At 34.5% G+C, this 24,983-nt stretch overlaps 1 protein-coding gene across 2 annotated transcripts in view; it reads right to left on the minus strand.

The window, feature by feature from the left end:
- Positions 1-347: 347 nt before the first annotated feature.
- The window catches only part of NUDCD1 (NudC domain containing 1), a 71,854-nt gene continuing 47,218 nt past the window's right edge, over positions 348-24,983 (minus strand). The window contains exons 9-10 of one of the 2 annotated variants that reach the window (XM_032251962.1): positions 5,607-5,766; positions 348-3,586 (exon numbers count right to left, since the gene is read on the minus strand). In XM_032251962.1, the coding sequence (XP_032107853.1) occupies positions 3,294-3,586; positions 5,607-5,766 (453 nt within the window). In that variant the 3' untranslated portion in view covers positions 348-3,293. The remainder of the gene's footprint in view (positions 3,587-5,606; positions 5,767-24,983) is intronic. The other variant, XM_032251971.1, reaches the window with a different exon arrangement.

Consider the following 24,983-nt stretch of genomic DNA (forward strand, 5'->3'; position numbering starts at 1 on the left):
TGAGTCTCTATCTGGACTCTTTATTCCGATATGGATCTATTTGTCAGAATTGGTGCCAATACCACATTGTCTTGGTTACTGTAGCTTTACTGATCATCTTTATTTCCTTTTTTGTGAATGAACTGTTCATATCATTTGTCTTCTTTCCTTCTGTATAATTTGTTTGCTTTTTTATTCTTTTTACATTCTAGATTTTAATATTAATGCATTATGCATGAGTCACATATCTTCTCTCAGTCTGTTGCTTTACCTTTTACCAAAAGTAAGTCATAAAGAAATTTTACATTTTGTGATGATCAAATTCATCAATCCTTTCTCTTATATTTTTGCCTTCTGGATCTTAAGAAGCTTTCTCAACCTTGAGAATACAGATATTTTCTTCTTATGAGTACAGGACAATTAAATATGTGTCTATTTTGTTTACTAATGCAATGATGCCACCTCTTTTCACTGCTTCATGATATATCTTGATATCCGGTTGGCTACCTTCTACCTTGACTGTTTTTGTGCATCTATTCTTATTAATTTTAGAAGGCCTTACTTCTCTTCGCTTTATTACTTCAATATCTCCATCATTAGACCTTTTTTTCTTTATCAGCTCAACTATAATTACTTGTTCAGTAAGACACACTTACTACTAAGAATATTCTTCCAGTAATGATCAGTGATGACTATAAATTTTGCTTTCTTATGACTTGCTATACATAAATTTACCATTTGTTCTTTTCTATAATTAATAACATGTTAGAAATTCGTGTGTAATGATGGTTTAACCTGTTTGTACAGTCATTTCCCTTTTATGTAGAAATGTGATTAATGTTCTTTATTTAAGAGCGGTTTTTTTTTTTTTTTTTAACATTGTTAACCATTTCTAATTTCTTGACACTAACTCTTTTTTCTTTCCTTTTTTTTTATTGACACTGATTCTTTTTTCTAACTCTTCCCACTGGCAACTCTTCTGCCTGACTCTTGTGGGTAGTCTTCAAGGTTCCAGCCTTGGTCATTCTTCCTTAGTAGAAAAACAACCACTCCATCTATGCCACCCTCTCCTCTTTTTTCCCCCTAAAAACAATTTTACCTGAAAATCATTAGAATGTATATTGTCTTTTTATCCTTAGTAATAGATTGTCCTTAATACTGAAAATATCATGCTAAGGTACATAGTTGATGCTTAAATGTGTTAAAAGAGTGAGTATGGTTAAATGACTCTTAATATGCTAAACACATAAACTACTTTATTACTATCATATTTATGAATTCCTATTTATAACATGATAAAAATCAACAAAAATACAAAGTACTACATTCTTAGCACTTGTAGTATATACCTCAATGTTCTAAGTATATACACCCTAGAACACTGAGTTAAATGTTTATGGAATCCCTAAAGCATTTCAAGAAAATAGCTTGAAATCACTGCTCTAGACCTATTCATCTTTTAACATAGGTCAACATGCAACAGTATTTAGGACTAATTATCCTAACAGCTTTCAATTCAACATTAATCATGCAAAAAATCACATGCACAAAGAATACTGATTACTAAAATTTGCAGTATATACATAGTCACGGTTAATTAAGCACCACATTATTATTAGACATTTTTCTTACATTCCCTAAGAGGGTATTTGTTATCTTTGGGGAAAATTTTAGAGAAAATTTAGATTTTCACATAATAAGATTTTTAATAATTCACGATCTAAATGGTCTTTTGTTTCACAAAGTTTTACAATGGCACTAAAAAGTTCTGGAAATATCGCTGTTTTGGTTTTTGGTTACTATAGAGTTTTCTATGTCTATGATCTCATGATGTTTGGTACCTAGTCTCTCTAGGTTCCTAATACTAGCAGAGTACTATTAGGACTCCAGTTGTCATTACAAGTCCGCAAGACTTGTCCTAAGTTTTTACCTGGCACCCCAATACTTTTCTCTAGGAAATTCTGAAAAAGGGTTTAGAACATGTATGTAATCCTCATCTTTTTTCCTCCTCTTCTATCTCTCAAACCTTCATTCATTAAAATTTAGTTGAGTCAAATACTTGCTCAGACAGGCAACAGGTATGTCATAAACAAATATTTTCTATCTTATATTTCATATCTTAATTTTCTGCCTCTTAAATGAAGGTCTTAACTTCCTTATTAAAATACGAAATCCAACTTGAGGTTTATATAAGATACATATCTTGAAATGGTATAAGAAGTAATAAAAATTTCCAGGTACATACAAACTAAAACAAATCTGAAAAAATAAAGTTTGAAAAACCAAAATTTGCAGCAAAAATGTGTAATATACAAACATGGTTGTTTTGTTTAAATTGTTAGAAAAATAAAGAGAGCTACAAGGATAATTATAATTTGTCCTTGTGTGGTAGATTGTTCCATCAATGGCCCCAATGAATCACACCATCCGCTATCTGTCAGCCTATGTAGTCCCCTCATACTGACTCTAGATTTGGCCATGGGATTTGCTTTGTCCAATGGAACAATAGTAAATATGACAGATGTACAGGATCAGTAATCTCAGGCACATTAGGGCTTGTTCTCTTAGGATGTTTACTGTGGGAAGAAGCCCCGTCTAGCCTACTGGAGGCTGAGAGGCCTTGTACCGCAGAGACAGCCAACTCATTGAATTATGAAAAATAATAAAAGTCCTTGTTTTAAACCTGAGTTTTGGTGTGGTTTGTTATGCAGTGATGGATAATGTGAAGTCTTATCTCTCTCTATGTCTGTGGCATAGCAAATGGCTAAAAGTTACATAAAGCTATACTTAATTGAAAAAAAAATAATTAAGGTCTCTCAGTAAACTTTAGAAGCATTAGACCTGCTTTCCTCTAGCATTTCCCCCTCTATGTAGACTCAGTTATTCAATCCATTTAAATAAGTAGTACAATACTCAACATTTAACTATTATCCTGTACATTTTATAGATACATACTATACCAACTAATCAATGAATAAAGAGTACACAATAAATATTTTTATTTTTAAACACTGAACTGTACATATTTAATATAAAAGATGAGATTCTAGCCCTGTTTTTAAAAAATAAGTATACTTGCTAATATTATCTTTACATTGTTTTACAGAAGGCAATATTCTAAATCTGTAGCTTCATTCCATAGTTTTACAGAATTATAATCTCTTGAATACATTTCTAATGTTATTTAAAAAATAAAAAATCATACAAGATATATTTAGCACGCTAAAACTTAAGAGGTTACAGTATAACTGCCCAGAACCTCCAGGTACCACTGAATACTTTTCCAGTACAAAGAAACTAACATGTTAGAATAATTAATTCTCTGTATTTACTTTTATTAAAAATAGATTTTTGGTAGTAAGAACAAATAATCTCTCATTTGTTGCCTGAAAGCCTAAAATAGGATCATTGGTTTCTAGGCTTGCTACTTGCTGCTTAGCAACCTGTCCTACTTGCCTGCCTTCCTTTCTGTTGTAAAGTACAGTGGACATGGGAGCAGGCTGACGATAGATGAATACTCGACGAAGGCACTCACAAAGGGCTGCATAGGAGTAATTTGGAGCACAGGCAAAAAATTTTTTGTCTCTCTTTGATGCTTGGACGTAGCCTGCCAAGAATATGAGATAAACAAACAAACAAAAAACTATATATTAATCAGAAGGGGAAAAATCATGATTTAACATTTAATATTAATATTTTGCAATATTTATTATAAATTAAAATGCCCAAGTTAAATATATACCATAAGGTATATAATTCTGAATCATTAATGATTAGCCATATCAGTCTCTCCTGACTGGTGCAAAAATACAACTTTAACTCAGAAGAAACAAAATAGATATGGCTTTCTCTCTTCAGAAAAGCATAATATAGTTTCATTTAATTTCCATGAATATTGGAACACTAAAATTCTAAAATCTAAAACACTAGCTATATACCAAAATATCTTTAAGTGCCAATCTAATATTTAGTTTTATGAATTACAGATATGGCATCAGAGGATCTTTGGGAAAATCTGTATAGAATACCATCATAAAGTTATTTCAGGTTTCTGTTAATAATGTATCCCTGAATGTACTGGTATTCATGATTCATTATCTTATTATCCCTATAATGTTAGTGATACTTTTACACACCAATACCACCATTATAAATGGATTTTGTTGTACTTTCAGCCCCCAGAAGTAGAATGTTGACCACTATAACCTCAAAAATAATTTCAAGTCTCTAAACTGAAAAAATCCTTAATCTTGTCTTAATTCATGTACATGTTTAAAAAGTATCTTGATGGATTAAGAGAACATTTATGTTCCAAAATTATTATAAATTATGATTTTCAGATTGTGACATGGTTAGCAAATGTTAGATATTTACATTTATATAAGATAAAAATATAACACTAATTACAATTGAGAGCTCATCGAACAATGAATAAGCAAAGGAACCACTGAGCACACAGATCAATACTACTTTTAAAAATATTAAGCAGGGTTTGAGGGAGAAAAGTGAAGATTTAGATACCTATTTAAATAAAGTAGCTATCCAGGCTAACCTTGACAGAATTAATAAAGTGTATAACATTTCAAGTATATATATCTAATGTAATGTTGATTTAATTTAGAATTAAGCATAGAATTCCTCTAAAATAGGGGATTTGGGGATATGAATAGAAGATCTGAGCATCTAAAGATGATATGATAGAGCTTTCCTCTGACTAAAGTATAGATAATTAAAAAATAGCATCATAGTAGGGAGGCTAAAAATTTTATGGTTAGTCAACCAAATTTTGTCAGGTCATAAAAATCCATTTTTTTCGGACTACACTGGAGTCTGAACCAGTTTAGCAGCCTACATTATTAACTATAAGGGATAATTAATAAATTTCTTCTACAATTAGGGTTGTTCATATATAGCCATCAAAATACATAATTTCACTTCTTGCTGCCAGTTTAAAATAATCTTTTAAGAAAGCAATAACTGTGGCTAATTCACATAAAAAATTTGTCATACAATACTAATGGATTTTGACATAAAATCAATGATTGCATACATCTACAATTAAGCAGTTTAAAATATTTTCAAGCCCTAATTTAAAAACTATTTTTTTCATTTTATCCTACCAAATAAGTTTAATTTCTGTTTATCACCACTTTCCATAAGTGTTTTCATTATAGTGGCTCCCTTTTGTACTTAATTTTGACAAAAGATGTCTCCTAATGTGCATTACACCTTAGAGGGATTCTATGATGTTTCTGAAGATTATTCTGAAGAAGCCTGAATATAAGTTCCATGTAGGGAATTATCAAGCTCCTTGTTCAGAGTTCAGTATTATATTGCTTACAGAATTAGAAAAAGCAAATGACTTAGTAGAATAATTCAAGTGGTTAGATAACCACTTTCATTTCTATTCTGTTTTGATCTTCTGTACAAGCATAAAAACAGATTAGTCTAAATGTTCCAACAGTGCTAACACTCAGCAACTAGTACAAGCAAACAAATCATAGCATGAACCAATCTAAATGTAATCAGGACAGCTCAAATTAAAAAGAAAAAAAAGAAGTGAACTTTAAAAAAATGATGACTGTACTTCTGATTTCATGGAAAATGTCAAAAGAGTTTGTTTATACCTAAAGCATTGAAAGTTGCAATGTGCTCCCACATATCATCTTGTTTGCTGGAGTGTGGTTGCCAGAGTAGGGCATCAACATCGTGGCGCAAACAGAAGCAGGGCATTTCTTTAGGATCCACTACAACAGAAAAAAGGTACTGGTTGCTTCCAAGATTCACCTAAAAAGTGATTGAAAAAATTTACTCAACAACAAATTAATAATAGCAACAATAATAACAACAGCAGAAGCTGACAGCCAGCACTGTCAGCAACTGTTTTATACTTTTTATATACTTACTCTCATTGACCCCTTATAATATCCCTGAGAGAAATGTGCTGCTGTCATATTCATTTTAAAGCTGAGGAAAGTGATGTACAAGGCATTTAGGTAACTTGTTAATGGTTAGCCTGGCAGTAAGTCGTGGAGCTGAAATTTGGGCCCAGAGTCTATGTTCTTAATCACCACGCTAATATACTACCTCATTACTGTTAGTAACGAGTTTAAGACATGATATAAAGCAGGGGTGCCCCCACTGTGCCACAGACCAGTACCAGGCAGTGACCTTGTAGGAACTGGGCCTCACAGCAGGAGGTGAGCAGCAGGCAAGGGGGCATTACTACCAGGGCTCCACCTCCTGTCAGATCAGCAGCAGAATTAGATTCTCACAGGAGCGTGAACACTACTGTGAAATGTGCATGCAAGGGATCTAGGTTGCATGCTCCTTATGAGAATCAAATTAATACCTGATGATCTAAAGCAGAACGGTTTTATTCTGAAACCATCCACCAATCCCCCACAGGCCTGTTTGGAAAAATTGTCTTCCACAAACTGGTCCCTGGTACCAAAAAGGTTGGGGACCGCTGATACGAAGCACCAATTTAAGCAGACTATTTTTAAACCATAGAATACACGCATAAAGTTACTAATGCTAACTTGTAATAATCACCAAGAACAATGATACTACCAGAATTTATGAGCACATTCTACATGCCAGGCATGCTACAAATATTAATCTTCTCAATAACACACAAGGCTGTTATTATCTTCACTTAAGCGATGAAAGAACAGACTTGGGGAGCTTGAGTAAATTGTCCTAAAGAGAAATATCACAATGCTGGAATTCACACTCAGATCTGTTTACAAATTATTTACTTTAACCTATGGCTTATTCTGGTATCAATGTCAATATGTCAATAATGTCAGCATTTGTTATTGTAACACATCAATAATTGTGATTGCTGTATTGATGCCTAAAAAAATTCATTCTAATACAAAATCATCAAATTGAAACTCACTGGATTTCATCTATAGAAATACTTTTTCTAAATGGAGATATGTTGTAAGGATAGTCTTCTTTATGAGAAATGTTATCAGAGTTGAAAATAGCAAACAGAATAAATGCTAACAAAAATCACATCAAATGTAGAAAATATAAAATGTGAACTTGACCTGAGTTCAATGGAGAAAGCTATGAAGTGGCTCTCAAGCAAGAGGGCCTGTTGGTAGAGCTGCGACAACACAGGCTACTGGTCACAGGGGAGTCCAGTGTCAGAGCAATCCACCTTCTGCTCCCGAGCAATGTCAGGGAAACAGGGCTTTTGAGTAGGGCCAGTGCTTGCTCTCTACAGAAGAAGGGGAGCAGGCCAGCACACAGAGACCACTGATTGTTTCTTTTCTCTCCTTATTCATGATGATCAGTGGCTAGATGAGGTTTATTTTCAAAGTCATCAGTACCTAACTGGCCTTTTATTATTATAAGTTTTGATGGACCAAACACTGCTTTAGCTCTCTTCCCTGTACCCTAAGTCTGATGTTCTCACTTTTTTTTTAAATCAAGGTTTTTCAAGAAAAATAAACTATAGCTAAAATAAAAGTTGAAATAATATTTTCACAGAAACACACCTACTTTCACGAGCCAAGTGTCTAAATAATGTATTGAGGATTAATATAATTGAGCAATCTCTTGTCCATCCATACTTGGACAGCAGTGAGAAAAGAACAGAGGCCCTTGAACCACCAAGTGAAAGCTGACCACCAAGGGAGATCAATCAATCATGAAAATAAGAGGATGAAGATGAAGGCAGGTGCCTTATTAAGAGCCCCTTACTCTGACTTAGGTGTTTCTTCACTTCAGCAGCCACTTACCATACAAATATCTCCATTATGGCAATTGTGTCAAGTACTGTTAATGATAAAACTAGCAATTTCATATAGTTTGTCTTTTCCATACCTTTGACATGGCATTCTGTTTGGACTCTTGTATTTTTTTTACCTGATAGATTCCCATTCATCCTCCAAGACTCAATTCAACCATCAGTTGCTCCCTGAATTCTCCTATTCTCATGGATATATGAGCTGCTTGAATTCTGAAAATTCAAGCATCATCTATGTTATTCCTATCAAATGACTTATCATACTATATTAATTATTAATGTTTTTGCATACCACCTGTGGCAGGCTAATGTCCATATCTAAATCCCTTGGAACCCATGAATATGTTACCATATATGGCAAAAGGGACTTTGTAGATATGATTAAGTTTAAGGTCCTGAGATAGAAAGATTATCCTGGAATATGTGGGTAGGCTCAATGTATTAAAAAGCGTTCTTAGGGAGGGAGGAGGGTCACAAACAAACACAGAAAGTGAGATGACAACAAAAGCAAAGGGGATAGGCAGAGATATATAAAGAATTGTTGATTTTTTTTTTTTTCTTTTGAGATAGGGTCTCACTCTGTCACCCAGGCTGGTGTCCAGTGGCACAATCATGGCTCATGACAGCCTTGACTTACTGGGCTCTAGCAGTCCTCCAGTTCCAGCCTCCTGAGTAGCTGGGACTATAGGCACACACTGCCATGACTGGGTAATTTTTAAATTTTTTATTTTTTTGTAGAGATGAGAGGTCTTACTATGTTGCCCAGGCTGGTCTTGAACTCAACTGAAGCAATCCTCCTGCCTCAACCTCCCGAAGTGCTAGGATTACAGATGTGAACCACTGGTGCCTGGCAAGAATTGTTGAATTCTTTCCTTCTTTCTATATGTAGTAAGAGACTACGTGATACTCATTTTACTTAATAAATTCTAGCTTCCTTATTTTTTACTTCAAAATTGAGTATTTCACACAGCTAAATATAAAGATTATGCCATTGCCAGATGTTTTCTACTTCTTAGGTTGGACAGATGCCACAAAAGGAAAACAATCTTTCATTTCTGTTCAAAGATTCCAAGCAGAGTGGATAAAGGAACTGAACATAAGCATGATTTTAAGATAACGCCTAAAAGGTGTTTGGCTTCATTTTTATTATGTGGTATTAGAATCTCTTGATAACTGTTTATGCCTTTCACTACCATTTCTTGCCTTTCTGCCTACCTGGGACTCCCAGCATGATGCTGAACAGGAGTAATACAAGCAGACATCTTGGCCTGTTCCCAATCTTAACAGAAGCCTTCAGTCTTTTACCATAAAGTACAGTGTAAACTCTAGGATTCTGGATGAGAAAGTTTCCCTCATTTTTAGTTTGCTAAGCATTTTTATCATAAACGAATGTTTTTTTTTTTGTCATATTCTTTTTCTGCATCTACTAGGATGATCAAATATTTTTCTTTAGTCTGTTGATATGAATTATACTGACTGACAATATTTGAATGATGAAATCAGCTTTGAGTTCCCAGAATAAACCCTACTGGGCCATAATGTAATTTTCCTTTTTACTTATTAATGGATTTCATTTACTAATTATCTTGTTAAGAATTTTTGTGTCTGTATTCATGAAGGATATTGGGTGTTTTTCTTCCTGTTTTCTCATCTTTTAATGTCTTTGGTTTCAGGGTAATGCTAGCCTCATTAAGTTGGAAAGTGCTCCTTTGTCTTTAACTTTTGAGAAGTTTGTTGAGAATTGGTATTGTTTCTTCATTTGGTAAAATAAACCAGTGAAGCCATCTAGGCCTGGAGAGTTCTCTGTTGGAAAGTTTTTAAAAATAAATTAAATCTTTTCTTTTTTTTTTTTGAGATGGAGTCTCACTCTGTCACTCAGCCTGGAGTTGCTGTGGTACGTTCTCAGCTCACTGCGCTCTGCCTCCTGGGTTCAAGCAATTCTCTGTCTCAGCTTCCCGAGTAGCTGGGATTACTGATGCCCACCACCATGCCCAGCTAATTTTTCTACTTTTTAGTAGAGACGGGTTTTATCATCTTGGCCAGGCTGGTCTTGAACTCCTGACCTCGTGATCCACCTGCCTCAGCCTCCCAAAGTGCTGGAATTACAGGTTTGAGCCACGATGCCTAGCCAGGTCTCCATCTATTTCTTAAGCAAACATTAGTAATTTTGTACTTCAAAAAATTTGTTCCATATAAATTATCAAATATATGGAAATATAGTTGATTATAAGATTTCATTGGTTATATTTTAGTGTCTTTAGGATCTCTATTGACACCCTAAGTGCTATTCTTGACATTGATACTTTGTGTTTTCTTTTTCCTCAGTTGGTCTGGCTAGAGACTTACTAATCTTGATCTTTTCAGAAGCCTAACTGAGTTTATTAGTTTTCTCTGTGATTTCCTGCTTTCAATTTAACTGGTTCCCACTTTAATCCTTAGGGTATCCTTCCTTCTGCTTGCTTTAGACTTAGTTTGCTCTTCTTTTCCTAGTTTCTTAATGTGAAAGCTTAAATTATTAAATTGAGGTACTTTTTTTTTTTCCTGGCATAACATGTAATGCTGTAAATATCCCACCAACCTTTAGCTGTATTCCACATGTGCCACGTTTTATCTTCATTCAATACAAAATATGTTCTAACTTTCCTTTTGAGTTCCCCTATAATTCATAGGTTACTCGGTTTTGCTCAAGCACTTTCCTCAATGGTATTGTTCCATCCCAAGCTTTAGGCCTTCACTGTGCATGTTCACCTCAGAGAGAGTCTATGCTCTTACTCTGTCTCTAGTGGTAGACTGCATTTACTTCCTGCTTGATGTGCTTCCTAGTCTGATGGTGAGGGGGATGTGGGTTGGCGAGTCAAGGAAAAGAATTCTCTACTGTCTAGTTTAGCCTCAGTACTCTGTGACCTCAGTTTCAGGGTTTGAGCTTTTTCAGTGTTAATGCCCTCATCCAGTGGTAGGAGACTTCTAATAACCTGGATGATTTTCTGTCCCTCCTGAAGGCATACAGATGGTGTTTTGAAGTTTATCTTTTCCTCTAGCTTCAATGGGTCTTAGTCTGAACCCTGGAGATGGCTCTTCCCTCAGCAGCTTAGGCTATTGATACTTAAAACAATACAGGCAAGACATCATACTTTTCCCACAGCCGAGAACACTCCCTCTCTAAACCAATTCTGAACACCAAGGTAGCTTTCTCTAATGTCCTGGCCTGCTCCCAGTCTTGCTTGTGCTAACCTGGTCAAGGTCCATAAAGAAGATCCCGTAAGTGTGTGCAACTTCTCTTATGTCTGTGAATTCCAGGTGATAGTTACGGGTCACATTACATCTTTAACAATCTGTTAGTTGAATCCTTCTTACCCATTTACCTTCTTACTCACTGGCAGTCCTCCTGTTTCTCTCCAATGTTCAGGTGAACCAGTGTCCCTATCTTATCTCTCCTTTATGGCACTTACTTCTTAGATTTCAAGCTGTTGGCTCCTCTGTAAGCTCAGCTTTCTGATGAGTCTTTAAAAAGCTATGATTCCACAGATAATCCAGCATTATCTTATTACAATGGGAGTGACAATCTTTCCAGCTTTCTACATTCTAGGCAAAAGCTGGAATTTCCTTGATCATTATTTATGAACTTGCCTAAAAAGCCTAGGATTTCAACTTACAATCATCAGACTGGTTAACAATTCAATATCTCAAGAACTTCCAAATATACAAGTAGCAACCCATGTACTATAGGATCCCACTTGCCTGGCTTCTGCTAACAGAATCAAGCATTGGCATCTAATCCAAAGTTAACCATCTTTAATCCACTCATCTATAAAATGGTTATATTGAAGTGTTTTCTTGAACATGTGCTTCCCATACTGGATGGTGGCTAGCCAAAACAATAAAGTACTTTTGTTCAGGAAATTTAAATACCAAAAAATAAACAATTCAAACTAACAAGAGAGGTAGAAGACATAGCTAGAGAGTACAGTAATCAGAAACCATGATAAGATGTAGAACGTAAGGTTGTGATCAGTAAGTAGAAGTATGCTCAGCAGTAGCAAATACAGAAGATGGCAATGTGATGACAATGTACTGACTCTGAGAACAGGTTGATTCTCAAGAGGAAAGTAGATCTGGTCATCAGAACTTGTGGTATTTTCTAAACAATGCTCCATATTTCCTTTAGGCCTGACTTGCTAATGCATTTGTTCCCAGAATGATCTTTAGCTATTCATGAGATCTAAAGAGATTGTTTCCATTGTTCCTCATAGGCTCCATATATGCTCACATCCACCACTTAAGATAACCAAAGGTTTTCTCCTTGCCTGCAACCTCTAAAAGTTTAGATAACAGGATTTCTTCCAAAACAAAAGCAAAGTACAGTTAAGATTAAAAAGTAGCTGGCCATCCTGTAATCCCAGCACTTCCGGAGGCCGAAGTGGGTGAATCACCTGAGGTCAGGAGTTCGAGACCAGCCTGGCCAACATGGTGACACCCCCATCTGTTTTAAAAATAATAAAAAAAAATTTAAAAAAAGATTAAAAAGTAAAGTGACTAAAATAAGTAGTTTTGTTAAGTGAATTAAAATGAAGTGTGATTTTTAAAAAAAGGCCCAATTAGAGTATACTTATTGTATAATCATATAGATACAGAAAATAACCAATATGAGAAAAAGACGTGAAGAACAAAAAAGATATTGTATCATAATTGGAAGTAGATAAAACAGGGGAAGTAAAACTTTATCCATCATCCAGCATGGGCCACTACTTGGAAGAAAAAAGTACAAGATGTTCAGAAGGTTCTTGAGTCAAGAACAGGTGACACAAAACCCATTTTTCACTAGAGAACTATTTATTCTGACTGTGAACAAAATTCCATGGAGTTTACAACTTGGTAGCCAAGAGCAAAATAGGACAGCAAATAGAAAGAAAAGCATGGTTGCTTTGGGTACATGCACTGCCAGAGGTGAGACAAAGCAGACAATAGCTTATGAGCAGTGGAAACAAACAAAAAGACATTTTTTTTTTAAATGAAGTAGGCAAAGACTCCCATTTAATTCAAATACCTCTAATGGTAATTACCTAGAAATACACAGTATGGTAATTAGTGTTCATCCTGATGATATATAACCATCAACAAAATGTTACTTTCTCTTCAGAACACTTTATGTAAGATATTAGGCAAATAACACATTTTAGTAAGATTTCAAGGGGGAAAAGGAAGCTTTAAATATTTTCAGAATTTAAATGGAAAAAATTAATTTATCTGGGCAATTTACTCATTTGGAAAATTCATTCCTTGTTAATACCAACTAAATATCTTACTGCATAAAAAAGAAAAACAACTCTGAACTCCATAAACCCTATGGCCAATAAAATATACTCTCGTATTTCTTCTCTTCTTATGTTTACTATAGAAAAGGTCATATTTACTTTTGATTACCTTTGTAGTCTTTGAATGAAGACTACAATTAGAGTAAAATATTCTCTAGGGAAAATCTGAAATATGCATTTCAAGTAGTCAATTGTCTTGTCTTTGTAAAACACTTAGCAATTAAAGACTTCTGAAGATTAAACATCAGAGTGAAGACATTTAAACAACTTTTAATCACTTCTACTACCAAATTAAATTTTAAAATAGTATTAACAAAAAGGTTTTATCTATTCAGAAATAAAGTATGTACTGGAATGCCAGATTGAAATTTTAATTCCAAATTCATATTCTGTTCATGGAATAAATTGTTTAAATTATTTACTGTGTTCTTAACTATGCATGAAGTATTTAGCTGATCTGTATTTACTACCTTATTTAATCTTTGCTACCAGAGAATTAAGATATGATCTCATTTAGCAGAAGAGGAAAACTCAAACTTGAGAGGTTCAGAGATTTAAGTCAAGAAGCTAACAAGTGGTAGGTAGCTAGAATTTAAATACAGATGTATTTCCAAACTGATGTCCTCCCTAAGTTCATTTCACAGTAACTATTAAGCAACCACCAGATCATGTCCCTGGCTATGCACTATTTCAGATATTGTAACTCACATACTATAAATATGCTTATAATCTTGTTTTGTCAGTTAAGTTGTATAGATAAGTTGTTTGTGCATTTTGTGTATAAAATTGATGTCTAAAAAACATGGAAAAGAAATCTTATAAAATCCTGGGTTGCATTTTTCAGTTTGAACCCCCATTAAATTACTTATATACTTAAATATCTCTTTACCTTGACTAGAGACTGAAGCATAGGAAGATGTCACATCTTAGCTAAGCGCTATAAAATACAATTGATGGAAATGCACTTAAATTTCTACTTTAAAAAGCCACAGTAACTATTATTCAGAAATATTTTTTAAAACTGATCCTTTTTTGATTTTTAAAAAATTATCTAATTAGGTCTTAACTATGATGTATCATAACATCAAAATTTTACTATTTTAGTGGAGGATACATATAAATGTATCAGATAAAAGAAATATACAAATATATATCCGAAAATAGAAAGTTCCATAAAGAAAAAAGAGAAAGCATGTGAGAAAATGGACAATGTGGTTGTGTTTTAATAGCATACAGAAGACAACATGTGAGCAGAAGTAAATAAAGAGAGTAAGAAGAATAAAGTAAGGAAACAGTGAGAAAAGGTAGAGCATTTCAGGCAGACAGAATAAGAAGTGCAAAGATTCTAAGGGAAAAGCATGTTTCAGTATGTTTCAAGAACAGTATAATGGCCAGTGCAGCTAAAGAAAAGTGAACTAGTTGCTGGGTGCTGTGATTTACACCTGTTATCCCAGCACTTGGGAGGCTGAAGTAGGAGGATCACTTGAGACCAACCTGGGCAACACAGTGAGACCCCTATATCTACAAAAAATATAAAAATTAGCTAGGCATAGTGGGATGTGCCTGTGGTCCCAGGTATTCAGGAGGCTGGAAGTGGGAGGACTGCTTGTGCCTGGGAGGTCTAGGCTGCAGTGAGCATGCCTGGGTGACAGAGCGACACCCTGTCTCAAAAAACAAAGCAAAACACAACCCAGAAAAGTGAACTAGGAAAAAATGATGGAAAGTAAGAAGATAATCAGGACTGGATGGCAGTGTTCTTTCAAAATATGAGTTTCCACATTGGTAGCAAAATCAAGTTAGAAGATCAAGAACAGAATTTTTTATTTTATTTCATTAAAAAGACCATAGAAGAATATTAGAATATACTGCATACAATAAGGATAGTACTGTTTAGTGAAACTTTTGCATCAGATGTGTGTGTGTGTGCATGTGTGGAGTCTCAGTTAAACATGTATCACATACAATGAGTTGCAGAAACTTGGAAGGCTGTTTGTAGGCCATGGTAATAAGGACACTGAAAATTATTCTAAACGTGACACATAGGAACCTAATACAGGGAGAGCAGGAATAGAGAAATGACATAATCTACTAAATCCTTTAAAAAGATTACTTTGATCTTTACACAAAGTACTTATTAATTCAAAATGAAAGATGACAACTTTAGAGTACAGAAACCTGATAGACACCACACAATTAAATATCCTACCACAAGAGTAGGAAAAAATGACACCAGGTCCCTCCTAACGTGATACACTACAAGGGAAACATCTTTTATGTAGTATTACTGGCAAAAAAAAAAAAAGGAACATTTGAGCCTGATGAGGATATAAAATCCAATTCAAAGATTTATTTACAAAATAAAGTAAAAAATGTTGATTAACTTGCTATTCCAAATTACAAGAGATTAAACAGACACCATAACTAGGCACTTAAAAATTCAACACCTCTTCATGATAAAAAAAAAAACAAACAAACAAACTCAGCAAACTAAGACTAAAAGTGACTTCTACTTAAATAAAAACTCTAGAACTAATGCCATATTTAATGTTAAACCACTCAATCTTTCTTCCTAAGATTAGAAACAGGACAAGAATTCCTGTTCTCGCCACTGACATCTGCATTACATCTGATATCCTAGCGAGTACAATAAGGTAAGAAATAAAAGGCATGCAGATTGCACAAGAAGAAGTTAAACTGTCTTTATTCACAGATATTACCCTGTACATTGAAATCTTGGGAGTATCTACAAAAAAGTAACTGGAAAAAGATAATTCATCAAAGTTAACAATATAAAGTCAAGTAACACTGTTGCTACCTAATACACAAAATAAGTTGGGAATTAAAAATATATACTAATTATAATAGAATCCCAAAATACAAAATATTGGCATTAAATATAACACTGAAAACTTCAAAAGGCTACTAGGAAACATTAAGGAAAACCTAAATAAATGAAGAGACAATGTTTACGGATCAGAAGATTCAATATTATTAGGTATCAATTCTCCTCAAGTTGACCTGCATATTCAACACAATTCCAATTAAAAGCCCCATAGCCATTTTTGTGCAAATTAAAAAGCTGACTGTAAAGTTTTTACAAGAACCAAACCAATTTGGAAAACAAAAATGAAGAATAACACCAGCTGAAAGCAAACTCCCTGTAATATTACAGTAATCAAGCCAGTATAGTACTGTCTAAAGGAATCAGCAAACTTAAAGGGTCAGACAGTAAATATTTTAGGCCTAAAGGCCATACAGTCTTTGTTAAAATTATTCAGCTCTGTTGTTGTAGTCTGTAAGTAGCCATAGATCGCATATAAATAAACATCTATGACTGAGTTCTAATAAAACTTTATTTATAAAAACAGGTACCTGGCCCACACATTGTAGGTTGCTGGCCCTTAATGACTCATCCATCAAACACATGTATTACAAATTTGTTCCCCTGTCTGTAGGTTTCTGCTTTACTCTCATATTTTTGAAAAACAGATGTTCTTAATTTTGAGCCAACTGATCACTTTATTGTTTTGTAGTTAGTGTTTTTACATGTCCTATTCATGTAATCTTTGCTACTCCAAGGCCACAAAGATGACTTTGTGTTTCCCTCTAAAAGCTTTATTAGTTTATTATTTCATGTTTAAATATACAGCCCAACTGTAATTGATTTTGCATATGGTGTAAGAGTCAAATTCTTTTTCCTTACTGATATCTAACAGACCCAGTACCATTGGTTGGAAAGACCATCCTTTTCCCACTGTACTACTGTGTCATCCTTGTCACAAATAAGGCAAGTGTATTCATGTGTCAGATTTATTATTTATATTACTGTCAAACCAACAGAATGTATAGCAAATGAGAAGAAAACAAACAAACTGCATTTATTGTCAACTAGCCATCAATCACTCCCAGCCAGGAACATAGAGGCTTCATCTGATCCAGTGTGTGAGGGGCAGTCTCCCTAGGAAAATGTTGGAGAAGAAAGAAGAGCTATACATTGATAAAAATTCTTCCAAATTTATGATAGCTGCTAAAAATGGCTTTGCCTGGCCAGGAGTGGTGGCTCACACCTATAATCACCACACTTTGGGAGGCCGAGGCGGGAGGATCACCTGAGGTTGGGAGTTCAAGACCAGCCTGACCAATACAGTGAAACCCCATCTCTACTAAAAATACAAAAATTATCCTGGCGTAGTGGCAGGCACCTATAATCTCAGCTACTTGGGAGGCTGAGGCAGGAAAATTGCTTGAACCTGGGAGGTGGAGGTTGCAGTGAGCTGAGATTGTGCCACTGCATTCCAGCCTGGGTGACAGAGTGAGATTCCGTCTTAAAAAAAAAAAAAAGGCTTTGCCTTTTAAGATTCTAGAAGGAAAATAATTAAATATCCTAGCGAAAACAGCAGGCTGTAGGAACAGTATATTCCCAGAGAGAGGCTCAGTATATATGAACACATATTCTAAAAAAAAAAAAAAAAAAAAAAAAAGTATCCGTTAAACAAGCATTTCATTGATATCCCAAAGAAAGGACTGAATTCTAGTGCACTGAGAACTTGACACTGTATAGAATTTTAAGAATCAAAAAACGTAAGATTTGCAACTAAAATCATGTCTTTTCAGAGGAAAATGAAAGGCAAAAATGGAATTGCAGACTTCCGCAAACAAGTTCATCATAGGTAATAACTGGCAACCAATAATTAAAAACATTATTCATTATACTCTCACAATCCTGAAAGAAACTAAAATGTCTTCAATAAAACCACACTCATATTTATCTGAACTTTAAGCTACTGGGAGACAATTATCCTAAATACTCACATTTTCTGCCTATCTTTGAAGCAGAGGCACTAAATATAGTCCTTAATTCTGGACTACTATTTCAAGGATGTTTGTAAAGCAAATAACTTTGGAAGATATAGTATCTCTCTCCAAAGCAAAAGGCAGATTGGTTTAAAGTCCAGTAGAATAATGTCTCTTCTAAGGAAGTGCAGGAAGGTTTACTGGCCATCTCCATATTTCCCTGTCGAAATTGAGGATCAGGAAACTGGACCAAATGCTGATACTCTGGGTTAATGCTACTGCTGTCAGTAATAAACTATCCTTTGTCTCTGACATAGGAATCTCATGTCTTTTTACCAGCATCTATAGGCTAATTTGTTAGCTTACAAGCAGATTAAAAATCTCAGACCCACTGCCATTCTGGGGGAAAATGGGATGCAGACAGAGAAAGGGCTGTCTGGAGGAGAAAAATGAAAGCCTTATAGGTTTATTAACAAGGTTAGGGCGTGTCTATGAGATTATCTCGTTAATTGGGCAATAAATGTCCTCCACTTCACTGCCTATTAATGAAGTACTGGAAAGGCTGTTGCAGGTTGAGTTCTGGGAAGATGGTTGACAGCTGCCGGAACAGTGCCCTGGTTGTTGCTAACTCTTCCAGAAGAGATCTTCTCACTGATCTAGTGGTAGTGCTTTAATTAAAGCATAATGTGCTTTAATTTCTGTTTTGCTACAAACTAAATACCACCATCTGTTTTTTAAAGATTTTCATGACAGCATAATAACTGCCACTTTCTCAAACACAGGGGCAACACAAATTAACTTTATTAACAAGTTTCTTCTAAGCAAATCAAGTGCTTGCTAATTCATACTTTTAAATGCTTACTATTCAAAAGATTTTTCCATATACTAAAAGTAAACTTCAAAGAGTCACACAGGACATGATAAAAATATCAAAAAACAGTATGAATATTTAACAGATTTTTATGAGGGCAATACTTTCTATTGCAAGTGCAAGAAGGCAAATACATAAACATTACTCAAATACGTAAACATTTAAGGTGTCATTAAAGTGAGAAAAAATAACATTAACCAAAAACAGCAAAAGGGAAATGTCCACAATTATGACCCAAAATCAAATCATATGCTATTTTTTTCTTCTTTTTTTGAGAAAGGGTCTCATTCTGTTGTAGGTTGCCTAGGCTGGAGTGCAGGCACCATTATAGCTCACTGGAATCTTCAACTCCTGGGCTCAAGAGATCTTTGGGCCTCAGGCCGCTGAATAGCTAGAAGTAAACACCACCACACCTGGCAAATTTTTACATTTTTTTGTGGACAAGAGGTGGGGGTGGTCTTGCTATGTTTCCCAGGCTGGTCCTAACCTCCTGGCCTCAAGTGATCCTCCAGCCTTGGCCAGCTAAAGTCTGGGATTATCAGCATGAGCCTCTGCACCTGGCCCATATGCTATTCAGAGATAAAAAATAGATAATGGGTACAACAGGAGCAAACAGAATTTAAAACAAGTATACAGAAATCAACTGCAATATAAGACAAAGAAATTCAATGTGTAATTCACATATCTCAGATGTCAATTCATAACCATTAAGTTGGAAATAGTATTAAGTAATATTTCTACACATACACATACGTCTCTTTGAGACTATACTCAAAGTGTATTAAGAAATATTAATGCCAAATTAGTGCTGATTCTTCAAAAGAACCATCATCTCTGAGATATCACATAAACTGCCATATTTGTTTGATACAACTCTCTTCACTTTCCTACACTATAATTATTGTTATAAATATTAATTACATGCTTGTTTTCCTCATTTGACTGTATGTTTTAAAAGTAGAAACTGTTTGATTACCAATAGGTCTCCAAAAGTGAACGTAAGCACTGTATATATTTATTTGCTCAATGTTGGCATGATTACATTAAAAGTGGTGACAGGTAACGTCTGCAATATTTGTAAAGCACTTTAATCCAAGGTCAAGACTCTAAGATAATGGGAAAAAATACATGTAAAGGGGTATTTTTAATGATTATAGTTTTTTTAAAATCTAAAGTAAATAAAAATTCATTAGAGAATTGATTAAATTGTGGTATAAGCCTATTTGACAGCATGTAATATATTAGTATTTCAAAAATGTGGACTAATATGTAAAATGCTTATGGCAATATTAATTTTTAAAACAGTAGGCTACAAACTGAATCTACAGTATTGTTATGGACATATACAAATTATACAAAGAATACAAGGTGAAAGTTTCAAAAAGGTTAACATTTTCAAAAAGGTTAACATTAGCACTGCTAGATCAAGGAAATGAAAAATCCACTCTAGAATGAATAAATCATACACACACACACACACACACACACACACACACACACACACACACAATTATGTAAGAGTCAAAATGAATTCAACTCGGCTATACATGACAATGTGGCTGACTTTCACAAACTTAAAGAAAAAAAGTCACAAAAGAATACCCAAGAGTATGATTCCATTCAAGAATGATTTCAGTTCAATAAAATTAACCTATTATTGAGAGGTAAATGTGATAAGGACTGTTAAGCATATCAGTAGTAAATATTAACAATGAAATATTAAACATTTAGGACAGCTCTCTTGGGCAAGAAGAAAAGGGAATATGCTTACAGAAGAAGGTGGGGGATGAGATCTAGGAAACATAAAACATAAATACACTGATTCATTGTTTGACTTACAATAATGCTATTTAAGCAATACATATTTTTATAAATGACTTCTACTTAAATTTTATTAAAATGATGCCTCTATACCAACATAATTTGCCCAATTTAATTATTTTTCTAAATGTAAATTTTCATGTAAATTTTTCTCAAGTAGGACTCAGAGGCCCTCAGCCTCACTGTAACAGTTCTGTTAAAGTGGAGGTTGGCAACCTTTTTCCATAAACACCAGACAGTAACTATTTTAGGCTTTGCGCTTATATGGTCCCTGCTGCAACTCAACCTTGCTAAGAGCACAAACGCAGTCACAAACAATGTGTAAAAGAAGGGGAAAGCTTGTGTTCCAATAAAACTACAAAAGCAACACGCCAGATTTGATCTATGAGCCACTGTTTGCCGCCCCATGTGCCAAATAATAAATTATCTATATGACTCTGTATAATTGCCACATGTAAGAGTGAGGGTTTGTACATACCATAAACAAGTATAACACATACCTGTACATACACATCTATACTAGTACACACACACATCACACACACACACACACACACACATAGGGAGCACTACATTACACGGTATTATAAACAGCAATTATTGTTGCAACAAATATCTTTACAGTAAAAACTTTTAGTTATCAGAATACTAGGGCAGGAAAATAGACTACTCACATCAGCTACTGTCTATGGGCTAAAGGAGTCTACCAAGAAAAAAAAATAATTACCTTTATATGTGATTTTACTTTATATTGTTTTAAGTTAATTCTGCATGTCTCTCTAATTTCTGTATGTTTTGGAAGCAGAGATATTGACTACTCTTTACTCTCTACTACATTTTCAAATGTTAATGCCCCCAGCTGACAGACAAAATGGACTCCCATGGCTGAGATGCTCAAAGTTAAAACAGAAGCAGGCAGCCATAGCTGGGTGAGGAAGTGGGGTCACCTACTGTGTTCTCAGGAAGATGTTGTAAAAGTATGGCACGACTTCCTTTCCTACAACCAAACCAAACCCAGTTCCTATTGTCGGTGCCAAAATAAACTGCAGCCAGAATCCTCTCACCTATCACTCACCATTTGAAAGACATATTTGACACAGACTTCCAGTTTTATGCTTGAAAACCAACCAATCAGAGCTCGCCTACCCCAGCTAATCAGGGCTCAGCTGTGGTTATTCAGCTCAAACTATGGTTTTTCAGAATTGGGTATTTGGCAAACATTTTTCCAAAGTAAATCAACCATCGCGGTTCAGCTCTATCGACCAAGGGTTGCAGCTATGCTGACTGAACAGAACTAAGCTGTCAGTCATTCATTTGCATAAATGGATCTGCTTGGGAAGCTGGGCAGGAACTGTTGCTATAAAACCTGAACCCTCTCTTTGTTCTCTGCAACGCACCTTCATTGAAGGCTGTCTAAGGCTATGTCTTCCTCAGTCTGCAAACTGTTCACTAGAATAAAAGTCTCTTTCCTCCAAATTCCTTTTCAAAGAACTTTGTTCACACAAGGATGTTTACACAGTGAATAGCCTTAGAAGACAGAGTGCCTCCCTCCAGTAGCATTGGCAAAATGCTCATGGCAATAAGCAGTTCGACATGCTAACTGATCATTATAGCAGATTTAAGTTCCCTAAGCTCAAGTTTTTTCTCTTCTAATACAACCTATTGATGTAAGTGGAAATCCATCTGGACTCATCTGTTTTGCTCCGTGGGAATTTCAGACTGGAAAAATTGGCATAAATATGCTAATGCTTATGCTGTTTACTGTGCAAGGTAATAGTCTCCGACTCAGTAATTTCCTGTCTCCCACCAGCATACATTAAACTGTGGCAGGTTAACTGGTTAGCCTGCAACTGGGGTAAAATCTCAGAACTTCACAGTTCTTGACATATCTACTATTCTGTAACTTTCTAAAAATTAGTGCTGTTTTTGTGTGAGTGCCATATACACACAATCTCTGCTTTAGACAAGCCACTCTCAAAATATGATATACAGAACCCTATTGGGTTGGGAAGCGGGATGCTGGGAGACATCTTCAGGGGGTCCACAGACTTAAAACTATTTTCATAATAATACTAGGATGTAAATTGCTATCTCCCTATTTTTAAATTTGTATTGATGGTACAAAAGGAAAAGTAGGTAAAATTGCTGGAGTGATAGCATAAATTATTGCAGCAGCACCAGATACTAGCAATTACTTGAAGTTGCTGTATTCTTCATTGCCATGTACTCATTGTAAAGAAAAGCCCAGTTTCACTTTAAAACGTTCTTGGGAAAGAAGTAAAAATGATTAAACTTATTAAATATTGACTCTTGAGTAAATGTCTTTTAGTATTCTGCATGACTAAACAGGAGTACATATAAAGCAGTTCTGCTGCATACTGAAGTATCATGGCTGTCTCAAGGAAAAGCACTTGGGAATTGTTTGAGTTGCAAACACTGAAATGGCCATTTTTTCATAGAACATCATTTTTACCTGAAACAGCGGTTAACAGACAAACCATGGTTATTCAGAATTGGGTATTTGGCAAACATTTTTGCAAAGTAAATGACCGAATTCTGTCACTTCAAGAACACCTGAAACTATTTGTTGCCAATGGTAAAATTTCAGCTTTTAAACAAAAATTAGAATTTTGAAGAACTTATTTATCACCATGAGGATGATAGCCTGCCAATCCTTAAACACTTTTCTGGTGAGATTAGTGGTATATTATTAACAAATGCTTATGTGTGTATGGGTTTAAATTGAATAATGAAATAGATTAGCATTTGGAACATACATAACTCAAAGAAACAATATTTCCTAATTATCGTCATGGGTAAAACATCCATTCAAAGTGTCTGAAAAATCAATAGATTTCAAAATAATGGTATGAAAAGTTTATATTGCAACTAATATTTAAGAAATAGACACGCCAAATTTTGGTGTAATATCAAAGGAAAAAACTCACCATTAACTGCAAATGTCAATTAAATATCCCTCTTTTTCCAATTATATGCCTATGGGAATCTGAATATATTTCAACCACAGTATCATATTGCAGATTGAATGCAGAAGCAGTTATAAGGATCCAACTATATTAATGCAGACATTAGAGAGGTCTGCAAAAATGTAAAACAATGACATTCCTCCTGCTGGTTTCTGGCTCTGGAAAATGTCCCTGATTTTCATTAGAAAATATGGCTTACGTTAAAAAAAGGTTATTTTAAAAATATTTTTAAAATTTCTTAATTTCTAATATAACACATTTTAATAAATATAATCCAAATATAAATATTAAGAACACCAAAAAGCTTAAGGAGGCAAAGTAAACTCATGGGGTGGTTAAAAGTCTTCCTAAGAATACTAATTATTCCATCAAACATAATTGCATGGACAATGTTTAACCTAATTAAAAAATAAATCACAAATCTTCTAACATTAATTTTAATTACAAATGAATTGTTAGTAATTAAACAATTTTGTTGCTTAAAAATGCCATTTACATGAAACTCCTTGATTATTCATTACTTTGAATGACATTTTTTGTAATGGATAATTCTATATTAAAATAATTTAAATTTTTCATTTCCAAATAGTTTAATAAAATATGGAGGGGGAAAAAAAGAATGTAAATGGGTACTGAGACCACAAACCACTGGTTTAGATCCTTCTTAAATGTTATTTAAACTATTATAACTATTTACACTATTATAAATGCTCTAATAACTTCTAATCCTATCCTTAATATCTTCTTGAAAGAAATATAGAGCACTTGCCTTTCCAACCTCCTTTCATAATGACATTAACCTAAAAGAGTTATTTTCTGTTTGTAACTCTTCTTCCTGTCTTGATGAGTTTATTTAAAAGTTACAAATATTCTTTCAAGTGTTTCAATTTTATGTCTTAAGCCAGCGGTCCCCAACTTGTCGGCACAAGGGACTCATTTCCTGAAGAACAATTTTTTCACAAACAGAGGCAGGGGTGCTTAGGGGATCCAGGATGAAACCTCGATCATCAGCCTCTAAGAGTCTCATAAGGAGTGCACAACCTAGATCCCTTGCATGCTCAGTTCACAATAGGGTTTGCGCCACTATGAGAATCTAAGGCTGTTGCTGATCTGATAGGATAAGGAGCTCACTCACTGCTCACCTCCTGCTAAGTGACCAGGTTCCCTACAGGTCTGTGGCCCAGGGGGTTAAGAACCTCTGTCTTAAGCAATAGATGAATACCATCTGATCTAAGAAATTCACCATAATCAAATACTTAAAAATATCCTATCATCTTTTGGTCATTCAAGTCTATATAATTTGATCACTACAGATCAGTGTTGTCCAACAGAAATAAAATGGGAACCACATATATAATTTTAAATTTTTTAGTAGCCATATTTAAGCATAAAAAGAAACTGGATAAATTAACTTTAATAATGTATTTTATTTAACCAAACATATCCAAATGATTATT

Source organism: Sapajus apella, unplaced genomic scaffold, assembly GCF_009761245.1.
Source record: "Sapajus apella isolate SASKATOON/1434 unplaced genomic scaffold, GSC_monkey_1.0 scaffold3, whole genome shotgun sequence".
NCBI classification, from domain to species: Eukaryota; Metazoa; Chordata; class Mammalia; order Primates; family Cebidae; genus Sapajus; species Sapajus apella.